Source organism: Aulonocara sp. 'chitande type north' Nkhata Bay, linkage group LG1, assembly GCF_057382095.1.
Source record: "Aulonocara sp. 'chitande type north' Nkhata Bay isolate Kocher_YH1m ecotype deep benthic linkage group LG1, A_spYH_male_GT1.1, whole genome shotgun sequence".
Taxonomy (NCBI): Eukaryota; Metazoa; Chordata; class Actinopteri; order Cichliformes; family Cichlidae; genus Aulonocara; species Aulonocara sp. 'chitande type north' Nkhata Bay.
Window position 1 is genome coordinate 6,213,522 of NC_141344.1, and position 17,683 is coordinate 6,231,204.

Consider the following 17,683-nt stretch of genomic DNA (forward strand, 5'->3'; position numbering starts at 1 on the left):
GATCAGACTCCTCCATAAAAGTACCAAAATGCCTGCAAACTCCTCTGATTGCCATTTCTTCTACACATCTTTACATTATTAATCCGCAGCTTCCAAAGAGTGAGCAAATGTATTTACCTGCACTGTAGTAGCGGTCCAGCTTCTCCCAGAGGGGTTCATCTTCCCGCTGGAGATTTGACAGCTTCAGAGGTTCATAGATGGAGCCTGAAGAAGAATATACATATTAAACACAAACACTTGCAAACACAGTCCTTCAATAGCATTCCCAAAACTGATGTTCTTTAGAGGTTTAAGTTTAGCAACAGTTTCAGAATACATTTATTTTTTGTTGGATGTTTCCAGTTAAAAAAGAAGACTAAAATTGTAGGCTTGCGGTTGTATGTATCCATCAAACTAAAGCTGATGTTTACATTGATCTATACAGTAATATAGATTTCATCTCAATTCAATTCAAGTTTATTTCTATAGCCAAAAATAACAACAACAGTTGTTTCAAAGGACTTTTTAATATAAGATTAAGACCCTACAGTATTCTGGAGAAAACCCCGACAATCAAACAACATCCTATAAGTGGCATTTTGCGATGGTGGGAAGGAAAAACTCCATTTTAACAGGAAGAGACTTCTGACAGCCATTAATTTATGCAGAAATTAAAAAGGTAGAGACCGAATTATGAAATAACGCCAAAATCCCCATGTCTTTTTCCATGTTACGGCACAATGGACAAAAAGTGTTTTTGCAAACATTGTGATATCACAGTAAAGCTGACCTTTGAACTTTTGGATAGAATAAAGAAGTGTTGACATTTTCTATCTGACTGTAAGAATTAGCACATAATGTCTTGAGGCATATCTTGAGTGGTCAAAGTGAGTTTGACCTTTGGCCACCAAACTCTGTTTATCTTTAGAGAGATTATGACTTGTCATATCTATTGGACAAACCTTTGTATGTACACAAAGACAACCTGAATGGATAATGCTCTGGCCACGGCTTTTGTCAGCTTGGGACACAAGAACAGGCAGCAGACAAAACACAGAAACAATACACACATGCTATCAGTACATTCTGTTTTTCACTGCAACACATCTGTGCTGAGACTCACAAAAGTCTCAGCACACAAAATGATATTCAAGCCCTGAGCTAAACATTCAGAAAGTAGCTGCGACTCGTGAGCAGACATTTTCCTCTGAACTGAGAGAGAGTAGCAGTTTGAGGGAAGCCCCAATTTGTTAGACTTTCTCTATTTTCAGACACTTTTCACTTTGCTGAGATTTGCATTTTAATAGGTTTGACCTTGGGTCAGTACCACAGGTACTGAAAAATTCACATTCTTACTGAAATTAGCATAATTTCCATCAGCATAAAAGTTGCTGGGGACAAAGCCAATCCATCTCTTTTTAAAGATAACACTTTAAACAGGCATGGAGGAAGTACAATGTTCCAATTTTAATTTCTAACATGAGATCAGACAAATGTAAGCTGTCACTGTTTGCTTGGTTTTAAACAATCCCCTGACTAACTTCAGTGACTTCATTAATACTGTAAATTCATTTTGTGCCATATCAGGATCTTTCATGCTTACTGTGGAGGAGCAATATAATTCTTCTGAGTTTAATCCACATAAGCCACACTGTATCAACAGTGTGAAATTACAGAAGATTATGGGTAATACTCTACTTTGCACGTCAGAATTCCCAACAGTCCAAGCATGAGATGGTTTTCTTTTCTTGTAAACACGGAAAAAAATGTTCTGACCTGAACTTTTCTGGGTTGCTGTTTGAAGGAATAGGATGATCACATTCACAACATATGTTTTCCTGTAATCGTGAAATAAGTATATGGTCTAGAGTCCAGATATCGTCACCTATGTCCCCTTCAGCTGTTTCCCTCAGATCTGCTGTCACTACTTACCGAGTCTGTAAACTGTCCGGTGGAGCTTGGTAATCGCAGCCGAACCGGCCATTCTCAAAAGGTGAATTTAAGGCCAAGCGACTCTCAGCTAAATCACAAATCTACAGCAATTCACAGTAAATGAGTTAGTAGCAGAGAGTTACAATTTTAGACATGCATGAATCAACAACGAATTACATCCTGGGATGACGACAATAATCAAGAACATGCAAGAAATTACAATCCATTGTATTTCTTTAGAAATGAGTGATGAAGAGTAGAGTTATAATGAAAGATGACAATACATGGTTTAAATGACTACATCACTATATTAGGACATAATTTGACTAATTACTGCACTTTATTCTTCATAACATAAATGGTATGCTTTCAGAATGCTGCGTTATTAGGCTACACTGGGATACACCTCTTGTTAAATCATAATTTCACACCAAGATCTCTTTTAAAGTAGATGGTTATCAGCAGTTCTTAAAATGGTTGGCTTCTTACAGCTGGCGACAGTTAAGAGTTTAGGTAACGTTTGTGCAATATCCGACACATTCCCCCAGCGCAAGAGTAGCATAATGTGTCAGCTTTCACAGGCCCGCACAGTCCTTCAGGAACACAGTTTAACACAGTAATATACAGCAGCACAGTTTTACTATGGGCGAGATCTCACAGCGACCTGATGAGAAGCTCTTAAAATAGCTCTTGAGTGCTTCACATTTACACCTCTGACCTTTCATGCTTCTACCAACAGTGCAGTAGACACATTAAAACGGGCAGAACAGAGGCACTACGTACAGAGGCACTGCAAGCACAACAGAAAAAGCGGGCGTGTCACAATGCAGAAGATCATGCAAAGTTATGTCAGACCTGATCGCTTTGATCGGGCTTTAAATTCCAAGAGCTTCCACCCGACATCTGCTAAGCTCGCCATGTTTATGAAAATGTTAAAATAGCTACAAAGCTAAGGTGTATCCGGTAGCTTCTTTCAAAATAAAACGCGAATCGGGCTTCTCAGCATAGGGTAAGAAATCATAAGGCTAAATTCTGCCGTGGCTTACCGGTAAATAAAGCCCGAGTGTTTCCACAAATTATCTTCTGCGTGTTAAGATATTGAATTTATTTTTATTAACGCACTCATTTCGATAGTTAATATGTGTCTCATATTTATTAAGAACACAATTTCTTTCCGTTTCCGGTTTGTTTCTAAGTAACTCTCAGTGACTTGATAGCTGTGAAATAGCTCGGGGAGCACGACACTGACGTAAATAAGGAAATTCTAATGTCATATTATTTATCTTTATTTCTAAACGTTACTTGCAGCTTTTCCCACTAGAAATAAAAAAGCACGACATATGCTTAACGCCGTTAAATGTTATGTGTAATTACTTAAAAAGCAGCTACCATTTCCTTCTGCTGTAAAGCAGTGCGCCGTATTACAGTCAGTGTTGTTGTTGGGAGCTACACTGACAGGAAGATGATTTGGACGCTTAAATTAATTACTTTAGCGTTTTTGTTACTTTTGGGGGGACAGTATAACACATTTGCTCTTCAAGATGTAACGGCCGACCTTTTCGGTCCCGGGAATTATGGGACGGTGGCAGCTTTCGGAGATTTTAATTCGGATAAACAGACAGACATCTTCACGATCAAAGAACGTAGGTTTACTCATCCACACTTCACACAGCAAACAGTCAGTAAGGCTTCTTATTAACAGTTTGCACAAATTATGTATATTGAGTTAAAACACTAAATGTAATCAATTTAATATAAAATGTAATTTGACATGTATTAATGTATATAAAATGCGTTTTTACCTACACATTGAGCTACAATGTAGCTTTGGTTTGCTTCTTTATTTTTAAAACCGAAGTTTAAACGTCTCATAGCAGCCAGAGGGGGGGAAGTCCACCTCTGGACGACAATTAGCCTGGTCTTGCTGTATTTTTATTAAATGCACCTGTGTTTTCTCTGCAATGACATTTCAGAATGACTTGTGAAAAATATATACTTAAATAAAAAGTAAGTAAACTTAAATTTTTTTAAAGTCTTTATATTGTCTTCTTTTTGTTTCAGAGACTGATTTGGTCATATTCTTGGCTGACTCCAAACCACCTTACTTCAAGCCCAAAGTTCAAGCCAAAAACATTTTGGGAAAGTATGCATATGTGTTTGTTATTTCACTCCATTAGCTTTATTATGGCACTGGTCTTAATTTATGATTGTAAGTATGTTCAGTGCTGACAAACTGAACTTACTCGCATTTCAGCATTATGTTTACTCAGTACTTTTCTTGCTGTTTCAGAAACATCACCAGCGTGGTTCCCGGAGATTATGATGGAGACTCTCAGATGGATGTCCTTCTCACAGCTAAGAATGGCCAGGAAACAGAAGTTTTCATCTTTTGGGGGCACAACCAGACATTAGGTACAGCTCTAATAGTGATTTATTTACAAATGCTGCCCTGCCGTCACAGGAAAAAGCCATACCCTGGACAAGTCGCGAGTCTCTCCCAGGACTAACACATAGAGATCGACAACCATCAATGCTTGCTGAAATGGAAACTCAAAAACCGTTTCTACTCTCTGATGATACTTTAATTTTTTTTAAATTGCATTTGTAAACAATGGTTGGTAGAGAGAACAGAAAGTCTTGGCCTCTCTATCCACTTGTTACAACAGAAGCAAAACATTGTCAAGATTATGCATTTGCTCAGATTTGTCATTGGTGATACTAAACTTTGTATCCACACATATTAATTTCCCCACAGATTTTACTGCTTATATTACAAGTTGATGGAGGCATATTATTGCAATGCAGTAATTCTTAGTGAATCAATCATTGCTGCAACACATGATGTAACATAAATCACAAAATGTGTACATTGCCCGCCAAACTTTCCATTTGCTGTTTTAGAGTTGGTATTGCAGTAATTTACAGTGAAGAAAGCATAGATGTTTCACTTTTAGGACCTTTTGGAGGGTCACTGCCACAATATCATGACTCACTGGGAAACCGTAATTTAAAAGACACATTGTTAATTTTATTAGCAACTGCTGTCCTTTTTTCTTTTATAGGCTATCACCATTCAGTCCAAAACAATAAACATTAACTAGATCAATAAAAATGATACCTCATTTTCCACATGTTACCAACTTTTGCTTAATATACAATGCCAGTAGAAGCTCATCACCTGATTATTCAGATTTGTTTCTTTTTTAGTTTCTTTTTTATGTGTATATTTTCTGTTTAGGGATTCCTTTTTTATTGAACTACAGGCAGAATATATATACAAGAAAAACCATTGCATAATGAATATTTCAAGCTTTAGCTATTTTTAGCAATTTGTAGCTGTTGACTTCAGTTAAGCAAAACCACTGATTTCTGTTCTGTGTTCTTGTCAAACCATTAATACTCAAGGCCTTTTTACCTTCTTCATTTTGTATAGATATTGGAGGGGGGATTAAGCTGAATCACACCTTTAGTGATCAACCTCTTGTCATGGAGTAAGTATCAGTGTAAATTTACATGAATTGCTTTGAATTTTAAATAATTTGCTTGATTTCGATTTTTGGCTCCATTTGTGCATTTTTAGTCAAACTTGGTTTTTACAGAGTTTTTTTTGGTCTTAGTTTTCAATAATAAATCTTATCTAACTTTTCCAATATATTAGCAACCATTACCTCATGTTTTACCTCCCTCATCATTGAAGTCCTTCAAAATGACTACTTTGGTGATCTCCGTCTCTCCTGAAGTCTTGTTTTCATTAAAAGAAAAACAATCTTTTCAGTTTTAATGGGGACATGATTCCAGATGTTTTTGGAGTCATCAGCTCTTCCTCCAGTGTAGTCTGCTATCTCACCAAAAGGTAATGGAAAAGTTTCCAAACTAAGAGTTTTCTATCTTTATTTCTAGTGCTGTTACACCTGAAGTTCAATTCTGTGGTGTGTCTAAATTCTTTGGTTGTTTTATAACTTTGGCTTCTCTTAGGACTGAAGTGTGCAGCAAAGCACTGAGTTTAACTGGCGCCATGCGTATGCCTCACTCCAATGCTTTCATTGACCTCAACAAGGACTTCACTGCTGGTAAGTCTGATGTTTAAGCATTGCCTAAGCATGAATAACAACTGTAAAATGCTTTGGTGTTCTTAGTACAACTTATGTTGTCAATTGTATCAAGTCTTTCAGCTTTGCATGTTTTCAAAACTGTCACAACCTTGTACAAAGGTTACATTGACTTAAGGGAAATTATCAGAGAAACTTCGATCATAAATGACTGCATATTGCAAAAGTGCCTATGATACTTTACTGATGTATCATGCACATAAATTTAAAAAAACTAAAATTAAACTAAATGAGTATTATTTTATTCCTTTTTTGGTCATCTTTGGCTTCATGTTGGGACTTTTCTTTTGTTTCTGTAGTGGAATAATATTTCCTGCATAACGATATAGAAATGTTTTCCCTCAATTTATGATTTGTGATCTCCCGGCATAATTCACCATCACTGCAAATGCATTGCTTTGTTTAACTGCAAAAATTTCTTACCCCTAATCACCTCCTGATTTGCCCAAAATATACCCAAATCATTTGTTGTTTCAAATCGTTCAGCAGGTCGATAAAGTGAGCTTACACTGTACAGTAAGGTGCTACAAGGATCTCATTTTCTATAATTTTGAGACATTTTGTGTCACTGCATGTTTGCACTACGGGTGTTTGATAACCTTGAACGTGGAATTGAGTACAGCTACTAAGAGGAAAAAAAGGTGGAAAAAAATCCAGGAGGAACCTTTCCAATGCTGTAGCTGGCGCATGTGTGAGGTTGGGAGTTCACAGAAACTCCCCACTAATCAAGCCTTTTAGACATTGTTTCCATTGTGACCCAAGGGAGGATGGAATAGGTTTCCACCACCACTGATTGCAGCAGTTTAACCAAGCTCTTTGGGCATAGGTTCATGGCACACTAAGACGTGGCCTGGAATTGGTAGGTTTTTTTTCTCCCATAAAAACAACTCTAGAAAACCTCCTACAGGGCCTGGTTCCTACAGCCAGAACATACAAGACCCCAAGCGTGAATAATGTTTACATAAAGCCTGGCTTTGAAAACACTGCCTATGGTCACCTCACTCTAAAAGTGCAGTGTTGCCTTCCACTTAACCTTCTTGCTAGCATATTGCTCCATTTCTGTTGGCCTATGATCAGTTTCAGCTGAGACCTAAATCTCTTCAACACTGTTTTGTTTTGTGGCTCATTCCTCTGCTGGTGTCCTTGTACTGTTTTGGTGTAAAGGTTGATACCTGTTATCACCTATTTTAAAGCATGACTTCTGAGACTGAGTCTTTTATAGTCTTTTATTTAGTAAAGCTTATGAATTGATTGAAAAGTAAGCATTCCCCCCCACCCTGCCACCCAAAAAAAGAAAAATCTGGATCCTTTTGCTGTTAAAATGTATCATTTGTTAGTTTTTACTTATTTATAGTGACTTTGTCCATAATGCCATTTTTTTCTATTTATTTGTATCAGTCAGTGCAGCACGGAGACCCTGCCTACTGTAAACCACAGTAATCACTGTCTTCTTACAGCTGCAAACATAACCTTTTGGTGTTTGGAGACATAAAATCCATATAATCTCCTGAATAAATTTAGAGTTTATAAAAAAAAAAAAAAAAAGAACTGGTGCATTTTTCTCCAAAAATCTCCATACGATGCAGATGTGGTGTAGCTGAATTGTTTCATAAAGTTCATTCTGCAAAGATGTATTTTTTATTTTATTCTTTTTCTAGAGAGAACTTGAGGAACTGGGAAAAAAAGACCAAAATATATTTAATGCCACAAGTTCAGCTTGACTAGGGGAAAATGGAACAGTCATTTTCTTCACCAGTGAATGGAGAAATCACCTCATTCTTGTTTTACAGCATCTCACTCCTGTCCTTCTGCCCACTAAGTGTAGCGCTGTCACTTATACTTATGGGAGGATTTTTGTTTTTCCTCTGGAAGCTAATCCTTGTGTTTAAGGTAATCAGAAAGGATTTAGTCATGTCATACTCACTGCAGGTATCTTTTTGAGCTATGAGGTTTTTCCCAAGGCTGTCACAATTTAACCAGAGAAGATTTTAATTCATATTTAATCTGTTTAGGGATTAGGAGAAAGTCAATAAATTTCCCCTTTTTGTTGCAGAATTGAAAAAAAAAATCTTTGTTTTTTGGGGGTTGTTTTAATACAAATTAGAATGTGTTTCTTTATCAAGTGTGCTGCAGCTTGTCTGTCAGAGTGATGGCCTACACGTCAGCCTGTCTTTTACTTTTTTTTTAGGTTCTCTGCTTTAGGTAGTCATATCTTGCAGTGCATATGTGCAATCACAGAAAACACACAAGGACAGTGATCATTATAGTAAATTCTTATGACTTGTCAAGTACATTCAACTACAATCACTTGCTGTGGTGAATGCAAGGAAACAGCTTAGAGAGAAGAACCTGTGGGGGGTGGGGACACTTGCTGTACATCTGGTCGATGTCAGACTCTTTGGCTGCTGCTATCTGTGGGGGCATGCAGATGGAGGAAGAGAGAGGAGAGAAAAGTAGGCAGGAAGTGATGGAGTGATAAAGCTGAGCCGGAAAGGATGGATGGTTTGAAATAAAAGGATGCCTGGAAAGATAAAGGGCAGAGGAAGGGTGGGAGGAGGGGTGAGCAACGCAGTGGGTGAGTCTTGAGAATGGCTCAGCTCGCTGTCTGCTGCGACCACCTGCTCCTCTAAGCGGTACCGGCTGGAGTATAACAGTGCGGCTTAAGCAGGGAGAGAATGAGTTTTGAAGACAATCTGGATCCTGTTAGTTAGCCAGTTTAAAATAAATTTGTCTTTAAAGTGACATTGATGCTTTTACGTATTCATATTCTATTATGATATTAATATGTTTGTCATAATTCATTATTTATAGTCAAGCACCTTAGGCAGTTACTGTAGCCTCAAGTCTTTTTGCGCCTATTTATATACATCATCATCATCATCATCATCATCATCATCATCATCATCATCATCATCATCATCATTATTATTTATATACACCTATTTCTGGGAAGTTTAGGCTCCATCAGGTGGGTTGGGGAGCATTGATGTGCAGCCATTTTCAGATCTGTCCAGAGATGTTCACTTAGGTTAAATTTGGGCTCTGGCTGGGCCACTCAAGGACATTCAGAGTGGTCCCAAAGCCATCTCTTTATGAACTTTGCTGTGTGCTTAGTGTCACTGTTCTGTTGGAAGATAAACCTTTGCCTTGGTTTGAGATACAGGCTCTCTAGAGCTCTCTGGAACTGATCTCACAGTTCTTACTGCTGAAAAATGCCCCCACACATAATGCTACCACCACCATGCTTTACTGTAGGTATGGCATTGCCCAAATGACGACTGTTGCTTAGTTTCCTCCAGACAAGACGCTTGGCATCTGTTTTGATAAACCTAGCAACTGTACCTTATGTGGTTGCCGATATTTGGTGAGCTGATAGAAAAATTGCATTTTGAATTACTTGCCACAAAAAAAACCATTATTCCCTTTATACTCGCTCCTCTTTGGTAATGCTAGTTTGATGCTAAAGTACCAAGACCATGCCTTATGAACATCTGCTACAGATTATGCAGAAATTATAAATTGCACTGGATGCACAAGTAGCATTGTCTTTTATGCATCATTGTTCGCTTTATTTGGCGAACAGTGCTAAGAAATAAAAACTTCCCTCAAATTTGTGGAAACCCAAAATAACAAATTCAATTTGGAAATGTAAGAAGTAGAAGATACAGATATTTGTATAAAAATGTAGAGAGTGAAAATAAAAAGTTGTCAGAAAAATAAATGCTCAAGTAAAGTACAGACACCTAAGTAGTTATACTTTGTTACTTCCCACTTCTGCTCAGCACACTCTTTGTAGGTAAAATGGAAGAACAAAGAATTCATGAAGCCTAAAATAAACTCCAGGTTGCAGTTTTTTTTTCATATACTGTAGCTCAGTTAAAGCACCTGTCTTTACTTAAGCTACTAATAGCAGCATATCAACATGTCAATCAACATGTCAAGCAGATGATTGAAAGATGTGGGTTTTTTTTGTTTTTTAAAGGTAACAGACATTGATTATATTACATTATATTACTGTATTTCGCAATAAATCTAACTAAGAAACCCCAATAAACTGGTCACCCAGTATATTTACTCTGTTTTTAACTTTGTGTCAGCGCTGCTGTTTAAAGGATGCTTTCTTCAGCATCTTATTTTACAGTGAGGTATTTTGTTAGTGTCGTTCAAGGAGGATTGAGGCTGTTGCAGGGCTGTGTCATGACCCCAATCTAAGTCCAGTGTCCCTGTAAACAGCACTATAGTAGTGTATTGGGTGACCTCCCTACATTAGCACTGCCAGCAGAGGGCTGGGGGAAGTCAGAAATAGTTACTTGGGCAGTGTCAAGGCCTCATTTAGCTTGCTTATTGGGCACTTCAGCCAACCAACCTGGTGGTGACACATTGCAAATGGCTCATCATCTCTTGTTGCCATCATCCTCCCCCAGCCTCTGTCTCTAACTGCAACACATTCGTAACAGCTTCATGCTCATTTGTTTTGCAGTAAATTTATCTCTTTCGTAAAACATTTGGGAAGCTGACGCCTGTTTTAACAAAGTGACATTTTTTGTCATTTAGTTTCTCCAACAGAGTTCATTGTGTAAACTTTGTGTATTAAAATGTAATTATGTAGATATACCAGATATATTTTTAGACCATTTTGTCAAAATAATGGTCCTCAGGCTACTATTTGTTAGCACTTAAAAGGGGTGATGCCACAAAACAAAAGTACGGTATATTTCTGTTTTATTTTTTGAATGACAAAAGAAAGCCTGTCATTAAGCACTTCATTGTAGGTGTAGATGTTCTCTTCTGATTACTTGTCACCACAGTGACACCTAATTAACAGGTAAACCGCTCTTACAGGACAGCCAGGAGGTCCAGCTTTAGAAAATAGACAGCCAATGTGAGCAGGTGCTTCAGTGGTCATCAAAGCTTCCGTAGTCATCATAGCAAAAATGGCTACAGGAGATGTCCTTATCTTTTGAATGATGTTCTGTGGGAGTATTCACACTCATAAGATCTGTCTCCCGTAGAGGATCACAGTAACCTCCAGGGGCCACATCACTTCATTTCAAAAAGAGCACCGCCTGGAAGGAAGTATCAGGAGCATGATAAGAACTTGTCTGAGGGAAAGGTAGTAATTGCAAGGTAATTTTAGATGCCATTTTAGGGGAAAAACATGCACAAAGACGGCAATACCAGCATAAGGCTCCATTGCTAGGCAACGGACATGGTAATGCTCTGTGCAGCATCCAATTAAACTACCTCTGTGTTGAAGTGGCTTGTTGATTGTGTGACTAATAATGTGGTGGTGGGGGGAGAGAACAGATTTGCCACCTAACAAGAGTGGCCAAGAAGAAGAATTGATTATACAGGGATTAAGTTTACATTTGGTGAGGCATTTTTAATAGCCATTTTAGAATCAGGACACTTGCACAGAGAAAGCAAGAGAGAGACATTCACTATGTGAGGAAGGATATTACAGAAATTTTAAGCTTTAACAACCAACCAATGCAACATGTTATTGCTGCTGTGTCTTTTTGTTATGTGAAAAGTATTTTTTTCCCAGTATATTTCCCTGTTTTATCAAATAGTTTCCGAGAAGGAATATTTCAGACGTGAAAACCTAAAAGAATGAGTGATAGTCATGTTAAGGTATTTCTTAAATATGGGATAAAGTATTCCTTATTTTTATGGGTAGCACAGTGATGTGGTGATTAGCACTTACCTCACAACAAGAATCTTCTGAGTTTGAATCCCCTGGCTGGCTGGACCCCTTCTGTGTGTAGTTTTGTGTTGTCCTTCTACTCCTGCTTCCTCCCAGGGTCCAGAGACATTCACCTTGGGTTAATTGGTGATTCTAAGTTGGCCGTAGGTGTTAATAGTTGTCTCTTTCTCTGTGTTAGCCAGTAGAAGCCTGTCCAGAGTGTATCCCACCTCTCACCTTGTGACAGCTGGAATAGGCTCAACCCCCAACCTTAACCCTAATTTTAAAGAAATTGGAAGAAAATGACAGGATGGATCCCTTCTTTATTTTTCTGTACACTGAAGGTCATGCATTTTGGAGAATACCTGTGCCCAAAGTGCATTTAGTATGAAGGGATTTGAAATTCTCATAGGTGTCTTACAAACGAAAAGATCAACGTCACTGATATTCATCTAAGCTTAACTAAACAGATAGTTTAACTTTACAGACCCAAAAAAGAGACCACAAAAACTGTTGGCGGGTCTGGTTTGTGGGAGTACTATGTCTGCCATATTTGCAGTAACTTGATAAACTGAGAATAAATGCCCAGTCTTTTTGAATAGTTGTGTTGTAAATTGAAGTGTGGTAGTGGTGTGTTGTGGCATTCACGTCCATGACCGTAGCCTGTGAATATACATTACCTCTTTTATATATATTATATATTGCAAACTTTAGAAGAAAAGTAAAATATTGAAGAAAGTATCTAAGAATAATTCTTACTGACCTCCAAGATCCATTTTTTAACCTTTAGAAAATTGACATTTTTGTCTTTTGGAGAAACGTGTTAGCTATTATTGGATGAGTACCCATGACATTTGCTGCATATATCCATTTTAGCCAGAGCATGAATCTTAATAAATTTGGGGATCCTTTGATGTGTCTTTCAGCACCACCAGTTGCTTAAATATTCCGATATTCCAGTATTAGTCATTTGAACTCTAGATGGAAATTTTTTGTATAATATGACAGATAACCTACTTAACTCTTTAGGTACAGAGTGATTCACTCAGATTGTCAGTGGGAAGAAATGTGAATCACTTGATTTTCCCAAATCCCTAGTGAAATACTTTGCTGACCAATTAACATATGAATGAAGTTCCCAGCATGAAACACGTTGATTCTTTGTTTCTTTAATTGAACAGGAGCTGTGGACATGCATATTTTGCAGTGTCACTGATAGGCAGTATTGCTTTCATTAGTGTGGAATGCTAAATGGCCGACGAAAAGAGGGGCATTTTTGTACTTGCTTTCAAAGAACACTCTTTAAAGCATGTATTGGGTGACCGATTGTTTGACGATGTGTATGAAAGGTCCCAGGTTGGATTTCAGCCGTGGAAGGTTGTTGAGATTTAAAAAAAAAAAAAAAAAATTTTCACGTTTTAACCAAATTCACAAACATGGTTGGTTTTGACAAGTCCTGCCAACCTTGTTTGTGACACTTTAGGTTTGCATATTTTGTGTGTGTTTATCAATCTTAATATGTAATGTGCCCCTTGCAAATGTTATTGCTTAACCTGGAATAGACACACCCAACAGTGTATTTATTGCAAGTACACTGCTCATTGCTCTTAATGTTGGGACACTCCACTGATGTACTGTATGCACACACACACACACACACACACACACACACACACACACACACACACACACACTTGGTTCCACTCTGTGTAATGAGCTTTTATAGCTTGTTGCACATACTCACAGACAGATACACATTTAGCATAAAAAATGTTGTGAACAAAATAGGATTGAAAGTCTGTGTGAAAGTCCCCATAGCTACTGCACCTACGTTGTTCCCTGTAATGGTTTTAGGAGATTATTTTTTCTGGGAATAGCGTGGCTCCATTCTGCGTTTGTGTGTTTTGCCATGTTTGTGAATGAGGCATTTTGATGGATCGGGGTCAGAGTCACACAGTGTGGAGTAGGCCTACATATTGGCTTAGAGACGGATTTATTCAGCAGAGCTTTATACTTTGTTCCTGGCCCGGATTTTGCATTTTATCTGGGCGTGTGTGGGGTAGTTTTGTAAGGGAAGGTTGTGGATGTATACTGTGAATATCAGAACTAGCATCATGATGTTGAGACAGTTTATTGATGGTCCTGTATGTGTGAGAGTTGGTGCATGTACTTGCGTAGGAGCTGAGAATTGTGTGTAAGTAACGGTGTACATTTGTATGGATGCTTGTAGTGTGTGTACTTGTGTAAAACCTGTGCAGCTGCTTTGACGTTGATTGACGGCATTCATTCTTTATTAAAAGTGTTTTGACTAATTTACCAAGTCAGCCATGTTGCAGCCTCTGGGGAAAAACACTGATAGAGAAGAGCATCTTTGAAGCAGCTCTTTCAACCCTCTTGGTCTGTTTCAGACATTTTAATAGAGAGGAAAAAGTTACTGTCATTTTTCACTGCATTAACAAGTGAAGTGTAGGTGATATAGTAGCAGTGCAAATGTTTTTTTTAAAGGTTTGCGTCTGCTCTATCTTTCAACGCTATAGTAAATCGTCTTTGTGGGCTTTGGGCAAGTTTGGAAAAGCTCGTTTCACAGTCCACTGGTTTCTTGCTAGCAGAGAGACAGGGCCACATATCAGTGAAGGTGGCCAGAGAATATTTGCCACCAAACTTGCACACTACCCACTGCCCTGCACCTCTTAAAGGGACACTCTGACATTGCAAGATTGTAAAGTTTTTCCAATGTGAAGGGACATTACATTCACCATCACACTGGATTCAAACTGTTTGGTTCTTTTAATTTCAGAATGATCTTAAATATTTTAGGATTATTTTTAGTTTACTGTGATTGGTGCCCTGTAAGTTGGTTTTTTTGTGTGTGAATTCCTTGATATGATATTCTTTAGAGCCAGAATTCTTGAGCAGACACCTCAGTGTGCTATAACTGTGAAGGGCTAAAGGTGAGCAAGTGTCAGGCATCCGTTTCCTTAGGATGACCTTTTTGATCTCACATAATCAAATAGATGGCAGATGTCTGCAACTATGTTGTTTTTCATAAGCATACATACTCTGCATAAAATACAGACCATTATTCTGTAATGCACAATCACAGACATAACATCCTGTCTATTTGCAACCACTCACTATATGCACTCATTCATATTCTGTGCATCTGTTGTTTGTCAGGTGTGTTTACACTGGGAACATTTTTACATTTTCTCCTTGTTTTTTTACTTCTTTTTTTTTTTTTTTAATTAAATTGAAAGCTCTTCACTACAAATATAAAACTTAGCTCGAAGAGTAAAGAAATTTGTGTCTGGTCGATTATTTCTTTGTTGTAAAAGTGCTTCTTGGCATTAAATCTTATATCATTGGAAAGTTTGTTTATTTTTCCTTAAATGTTTCCACAGCATAGTTGAGTATGTGGGTTGTGCCCATGAAAAACTTGTCAAATCGTCTATGCCAATGCTAAATAGCCTATTCTGCTAAAGGCTCTTGTTTTTAGTTTGTGGTACCCCGAGTGTTGACAAGCAGGTGCCTGATTGGCAGCTGATTAGCATTATTCAGCGAGGAGTCCAGATTTGGCCTATGGCAGTTAGATCGCACTGATACGGTAATAGCTTTTGGTGGAGGCAGTGTGATGGTGAGGGGCGGCTTCTCCCTCCATCATAAAACAAGGCTTATCATCATTGGAGGCAATCTCAACGCCGAGTGCTATCAAGATGAGATTCTGCAACCAGTGGCAATCCTATATCTCCACAGTCTGGTACTGAATGCTGTCCTCCAAGAATATAACACTTGCCCCCTCATTATCAGAGACTACCTCCAGAGTTTGGGAGTGGAGAGGATGGAATTGCCTACTTGCAATTCTGATCTCAACCTCACTGAAACTGGTAGCATCAGCTGGGGGGTGCTGTTTGTGTCAGAGTGACCAACACAGCCGCACTGGCTGTACAAGGGGGGTGCCAGGGTATTAAGACCCCTGTTTATTAATGAATACATTCTTAAATTGCCGATATTGCAAAAATTGTTTCTTCAGACTTCAATCATCCAATCCAATAAACGACGCCAAACAATAAGTTTATATTCACAAGTAAAAATATTTAAAGGCTGCTGAAGTATTACAGATGAGAAATTACCAAATGATTACAAGTGGTGGACAAACAATTTTATAAAGAAAAAAAGGAAAAACAAAAAGAGGAAAAAAAATCCTCATTGACAAGAACTGTGGATATCAGAGTTGGTGCCAAGATGCAAATCTTTCACAGGGCTGGTCAGGAAAAGTATAAAAGATTTGGGGGAACAGAAGATTATCAGTGTGGTGCCAGTTAGTGCGTTAGTTAGTACAATTTTCTTCTTCCAGCATTGAAACAGGCACCAGTTATTAGCCTTTTGGGCTCAAATGTCAACATATTTTCAGACCAACCTTGTCTCCTTGCGTCTCTGCTCCCTCCTCGCTGTAAGTGAGTGAGGTAAAGTATCTGTTTCACTGGTGACAGCTGTGACATTTCCTTCAGAATGCCAAAAGCTCTCTCTCTGTCCAGCTGAGCTGTGGATCAGTCCGAGGGTTAAAGACAGAAGGAACAGATCGATGCAAACAAACACAGACGGCCTGACTGATAGGCTGCAGAATGGCTTATAGCAGGCCTGTAGACAAATATATCCGAAATACACAAAAACAAGAAAGTGCACATATGTACACTCTGCATTTATCCTCCGTTTTATCCTCATTTTACTTCATTACTGTCAATATAATCCAAACTCTGTCATGCACACACATGGACCCACACACTATAATTAAAGACCCATGAAGTGGACATTTGTCCTCTAGCCTCCATAAATAAAACAATGTGATCAGTTGGAAATGATAGCCTTCCTTGAGCCTATCTTCATGGCAACCCTGATAGGATAAACCCTTATACACAGCTGTGCATCTTCACATGTGTGTCTGTGCTCCTGCGTTCATATTTGACAGCCAATGGGGGGATGAGAGTCACAGCTTGTTTGCTGAGTAACTGGCTAACAAATAACCTGCTTAGGGGCAGCAGGACAAGAAGGAAACCAAGGACTGGCACTTTCTCTCTCTCACTATTACTTTCATACTGTGTCTCTGTTTCTCTTTTGCTGCCATTCTCAAGGTTTTACTGACCCTTTATCCTATTTTGACTGCACTGCCTTTTTACTTTAGTCATATATAATTGTAGCACTAAAAACATTTATATAACCCAAATGGCTTGAAGTGTTGTGGTGGTGAGTGATGTGACAGCACACGTGCAGAAAAACACTCAGCACATCAGACACTAATGCAGCATTCGTGTTGCTGGCTGTCGGATCCACTCTGCACTGCAGCCTGGATAAACCGCAGCTACTGCTGCTGCAAGCCTTTTACAGGTATAAGCAGGGGGCTGTTATTTTGCTGTTGTTGGCCTCAAATTACCCTTGAAGACTAAAGAAAGCTTACACAGAACCTATATATTGAAGTGTGAAAGGTGTTTGTTTATATGTATTAATTTATTTCTTATATTGTAATTAGTCTCCATCATTTTTATTTATTTATTTATTGATGTACATATTTATTTAAATCCTAAGTTTAAGTAATAAATGGCATTGACTTGCTCTAATTGAACGGACAGTAAAATAATTACTGTTAGTTTGTAGCTCCTCAAAATTGATTTTTACAACACAGGCAGCGTGGTGGCTTAGTGGTTAGTATTGATGCCTCACAGACAGAGAGACTTGGTTTAAAGTCTCCTCTGTGGAGATTCTCCCTGTGACCACTCAGGTTTTCTCCAGGCATCCCTGCCATTGAAAAATAAGCCAGGTAATACAGCAACCTTGAGCATTTTTAAAATAGATTTTCTTATTTTTAAGAGTCATACTTCTTTGTTAAATAAAGCTCAAACAAATTAAGTGAATTTTTTGCTGCCTTTAATATTTTAGGCTAGTATGTCAGTTGTTGAAGTTGGACCTACTTAAAAAAAGAACA

The 17,683-nt window shown here is 38.2% G+C and overlaps 2 protein-coding genes across 4 annotated transcripts in view; one reads left to right on the forward strand and one right to left on the reverse strand.

The window, feature by feature from the left end:
- phkb (phosphorylase kinase, beta) overlaps positions 1 to 2,850 on the reverse strand; it is a 104,569-nt gene extending 101,719 nt beyond the window's left edge. For 2 of the 3 annotated variants that reach the window (XM_086305343.1, XM_086305406.1), the window contains exons 1-2: positions 2,767 to 2,836; positions 118 to 204 (exon numbers count right to left, since the gene is read on the reverse strand). In XM_086305343.1, coding sequence (XP_086161469.1) covers positions 118 to 204; positions 2,767 to 2,830 — 151 coding nt within the window. In that variant the 5' untranslated portion in view covers positions 2,831 to 2,836. Of the gene's footprint in view, positions 1 to 117; positions 205 to 1,911; positions 2,013 to 2,766 lie in introns of all 3 variants that reach the window. The other variant, XM_086305483.1, reaches the window with a different exon arrangement.
- Positions 2,851 to 3,161: 311 nt separating this feature from the next.
- The window catches only part of itfg1 (integrin alpha FG-GAP repeat containing 1), a 159,014-nt gene continuing 144,492 nt past the window's right edge, over positions 3,162 to 17,683 (forward strand). Inside the window, exons 1-6 of the mRNA XM_086305605.1 lie at positions 3,162 to 3,554; positions 3,973 to 4,054; positions 4,202 to 4,323; positions 5,345 to 5,402; positions 5,687 to 5,764; positions 5,887 to 5,981. Of these exons, the coding sequence (XP_086161731.1) occupies positions 3,374 to 3,554; positions 3,973 to 4,054; positions 4,202 to 4,323; positions 5,345 to 5,402; positions 5,687 to 5,764; positions 5,887 to 5,981 (616 nt within the window). The 5' untranslated portion in view covers positions 3,162 to 3,373. The remainder of the gene's footprint in view (positions 3,555 to 3,972; positions 4,055 to 4,201; positions 4,324 to 5,344; positions 5,403 to 5,686; positions 5,765 to 5,886; positions 5,982 to 17,683) is intronic.